Source organism: Chanodichthys erythropterus, chromosome 8, assembly GCF_024489055.1.
Source record: "Chanodichthys erythropterus isolate Z2021 chromosome 8, ASM2448905v1, whole genome shotgun sequence".
Taxonomy (NCBI): domain Eukaryota; kingdom Metazoa; phylum Chordata; class Actinopteri; order Cypriniformes; family Xenocyprididae; genus Chanodichthys; species Chanodichthys erythropterus.
The window spans coordinates 25101841-25105932 of record NC_090228.1 but is presented as its reverse complement, the minus strand read 5'-3'; the positions used below and the strand labels follow the sequence as shown (position 1 = coordinate 25105932).

Sequence of the window (4092 nt, the reverse complement as noted above, 5' to 3'; positions counted from 1 at the left end):
GTTGTCTGCCTGTTTTTTTTCAGATTGGAAATAGCAAACAAAAAAACAACCAATTTCAAAAACTCATGATAAATGTTAATATTTAAAAATGTTTATTCCTTACAACACATGAATCAAATTTCTTTGAATCTTTACCTAAAAGAAATAGTGGCCTCAACGAGGGGGTAATAATTTGGCAGGCATTTAAAATTCGGCACAACACTGGCCCTTACCTGCCACTGCTGAAATCCACCTACATTTGGCAAGTGTTAATATAAAGCCCTGATCCCAGTCTATATATAGCTTCTATAGGACTGGCTTGCCATTTCCAAATCTGATAAATATAATGAATTCTTGTTACAGTATAAGGATTTATCTCACATGACAACCACAAGGTTTAAAAAAACAAGCTGTGAAGTCTATAACCACACTGGGAACCAAACATTTAACCTGCAGAAGACCTGGACAGGATCTCTGAAAACATGCAGTGTTCATTGTTTATATGAGATTCTGCTGCTCCCTGCTGGACTGTCGGTGCTCACAATTCGGTTTTGGTTTTGCATTTACTTGAATTGAACTGAATAAAAAGGCTGGTTGATTCTTTAATAATAATAAAAACTACAACAATAAAGTTCTTGTTTCTTTCAAATATTTAATAATAATTTCAATAGTCTAAATTATAAAATGCCACTAATGCATAGAAAATTGCTGATTTGTACATCTGTTTAATTTAACAGATTTTGTTGCCAACGGTGTTTAATTATGCTAGTATGAACAGTTGGTAAAAACTGCGAGAAGAGTTCGCATTGGTTTAGAATTTCATATAGGCCTATTTCATATTAACATGCATTGTCTTTGACATATATCTGATATATACAAATCGCTGTTTTGATTTTAATAGGCAAATACTTAAGAGTCTATGGATGGATCATTATTACATTGATTATTATTTTTCTAGCATGTCATATGTTTGGCAATGTTTCTTTTAACCCTTAAAAAATGGAGTGTGTAGCTTTTCATTACTTAAACAACCATGTATTGAGATGTATTATGGCCATATTCCAAGATGACAATGTCAAGATTCATCAGGCTCAAATTGTGAAAGAATTTTGAAAGAATCATTTGAACACATGAATTGGCACTGACCTTAACCTCAGTGTAAGTCTTTGGGATGTGCTGGAGTAGACTTTACAGAGTGCTCACCTCTTGCATTGTCAATACAAGATCTTGATCAAAAAATGATGCACCTCTCAATGGAAATAAACATTGTGATGTTTTTCCATCAAAAGGTGCATCATTTTTTGGTTGATCTTAAGATAAATGGCAAATTTGGGTTTTTATTCTTTATTGGTTTTTATTCTTTTTAAATTATGTGGTCATGGATTTTCAAATCTTGTAGAAGGTTTTGGTTGATCCTCTCACAAGATACTTAATTTCTTTTCAGATATAACATCAGATCACAAAGTCACAATTACATCTAAATCAATTAAGGTTTTATATATAGATAACCAGTATAAAACATATTAACAAAGACAGCAGCATAATTACATTCATCACACATTTCGTCTACATTAACAGAGAAAACATGTACAAGTATAATTCTCATGTGTATCAACAAATATTTTGGGGGGAAAAAACACTTAAAAGTATAGGTCTCTTTCTCTTTTATAGATCTCTTTCTGCTAAATAATGGAAGACAGGTTGCAACAGAGCTTAAATATTTTTTTCATAGCTATTTCATAGCTATATATCTTTTCATAGCTATTTTAACAATTTACAGTTCACTGTTGGATTTGATTGAAACCTTTTTAGTGTAAATATGCGGATGTTTGTGCGGATCAGATGTGTGGTAAGACACCAGCTGCTGAAGTAGTTGCGCCTTCTCAAGCTCCAACCTGGAAATCTGTTGATTCCGTCGATTAACTTCCTGTATATAAAATCCACACAGTGCATGTTATGCTGACAAAATTGCACAACAGAAACAAAAACAAGAAAAATACCACTATTATTATTATACAGCAAAATCCCCAGAGTTAAATCAACTCTGCTCAGAGTACATATGGTTCCTCTCTATATAGTGTTAAAGTAATGAGATTAAGTGATGATTGAGCATTAGTGATGAACACCTGCTGTTAACAAGCAGAATCACTGAAGACCCATACAAGAACTACAACTGACTTCCAGCTACAGCCTAAGATGAACTCAACTGAAGATAAAAGACATCAAACTCCACAAACAGCATATTATGTCATTAACTTTAACTCTGCTTCAGTGTTATATTAACTCTATGTAGAGAGGGACCATATGTACTCTGAGCAGAGTTGATTTAACTCTGGGGATTTTGCTGTGTCTTCATCATCACCTTGACCAGTGTGGCATTGCTCCACCGGAGGTCCCAATCGGAACCTCCGCTCTCTTCTAGGGCCAGATTGTACCACATACAGGAGTCGCTCATCAAACTACCCAGGCTCCCATTAACACGCTGCATACAAGACCGCAGAGCGCAGGACCACCTTCCCTATAAGGTACAGGTTCATCATTTACACCTTTCACAACACAGAGAAATATCAAAAATGAAAATCAAACTAAAAAAGCCAATGTTTTGTCGGCTGAACAATTGAGATGCATGTGAACAACAGTATATTCCCTGACAGCAACATAGTGTCGGCCGAGATCTGGTCCACATGTAATCCACATGTACCATGTGGGCCGGATCTGGGCCACATTCTGTTGCTGTCAGGGTTGTAACACAGTGAACAAACTACACCTCCATTCCTCATATCCACACTTTGAAAGGATGTACAGTGTTTCAAATACCTTTCTGTTTAGTTTGGGCACCATAAAAGTGGCTTCGCTTTTAGCAGTGTTCATTGCCATAGTGAAAACTAAGGTTGTCACAATATAAACTGAAACATACCTGGCTATCCAGCTTAACCAGCTTCCCTGCTCCAGGGCAGGTTATTTTCTGGGTAAAATGTCTCAAACCAAAACTGGACCAATCAGCTGTGAGCAAAGTGACACCTGATGCAATACAGTCACTCCCAAAATGATCAAAATGTTGTTTTGTTTTTTTGCAGTTTTTTTGGCGGGAAAAGAGTTAAAAAAAAAAAAAAAAAGCTAGAGAGATTTAAAAATATGCAGGCTTTGAATTAAAGTCTCTTCTGTTTTTATGTGACAGATTTACTCAGGTGTGTTTTGTGACAGTACATACCTCCCCATCCAAGTCTCCCGTGCCAAAGCTAATGTGCCTTTGTAAATTCAGCTGCTGGCGATTCTGGTACCACAGCTGTGCTTGTTCCACAACCTGCAGTCCAGCCCACAGAACGTCCTTTTGTCTTTCCAGATCTCTACGTCTCTTCAGCTGAAAGAAATACATTCATTTAGTTGTCATTAATATCAACTGTAAGTGTGGTGGCACAAAAAACAGAATCAAGCCTCAAGACTAGAGGATATATTGTTTGTGATATTGATAAGCTGATTAATCAGCTGATATTTGGCCATTTTGAGATTACTAGCATTGGTTGATAGAAAACATGCAAGAAAATATGAAAACAGAAAATATGCAAGTAAATATTATGTAAACCCAATATTTAGTTAAGCAAACATTATAACTTTTGTACGAATTGATCCCTCTTATGAACGGTCCCATCCCATCTGGGGACCATTTTCCCCCCAGTCTCTTACCCAGTGGAAGCAGTGCAGAGCATCAGGGCTGTAGAGGCTGTTCTGAAGAGGGGTGATGAGGACGGTATAAGAGTCGTCACATGCCATGTAACACCGTCAAGATATAAACACAAAATGAATAATCGAGAGAGAGAGAAAACTGGAAACGGCCTTGTGAGAGTGAGCAAATGCATCATTTTGCATTCCAGTCCCAACATGTTAGGGAATGTGACTGAACCTGGACTGAAATAATAGCAGGCGTGTTCACTCAACTATTAGAAAATACACCAATAATATTTCAGATGTAATACCAAGGGTGTTGACAAAAAAACTGGGCGTTTGGACCACATTTATAAAGAAGCCAAGTTTATAAAGAAATGCAACACTGCAGTTGAAACTGCTGTTCTGCTATGTACAAGTTCAATTTTTACATTGGTTGCCAGGTTTTCA

At 36.5% G+C, this 4092-nt stretch overlaps 1 protein-coding gene across 1 annotated transcript; it reads right to left on the bottom strand.

Annotated features, from left to right (window-relative positions):
* Positions 1-1615: 1615 nt before the first annotated feature.
* Positions 1616-3750, bottom strand: sapcd1 (suppressor APC domain containing 1). The gene is made up of 4 exons (XM_067392433.1): positions 3664-3750; positions 3191-3340; positions 2342-2497; positions 1616-1906 (listed from the first exon to the last, which is right to left on the bottom strand). The coding sequence occupies exons 1-4, from the start codon at positions 3748-3750 to the stop codon at positions 1754-1756; spliced, it is 546 nt and encodes a 181-aa protein (XP_067248534.1). The 3' UTR covers positions 1616-1753.
* Positions 3751-4092: the final 342 nt, after the last annotated feature.

Coding starts and splice junctions, on each gene's coding strand:
- sapcd1 (XM_067392433.1), bottom strand. CDS start 3,750: ATGGCATGTGACGACTCTTATACCGTCCTCATCACCCCTCTTCAGAAC. Junction 2,498..3,190: donor CGGGAGACTTGGATGGGGAG/GTATGTACTGTC, acceptor TGTACCTTATAG/GGAAGGTGGTCCTGCGCTCT. Junction 1,907..2,341: donor GCAATGCCACACTGGTCAAG/GTGATGATGAAG, acceptor TTTTATATACAG/GAAGTTAATCGACGGAATCA.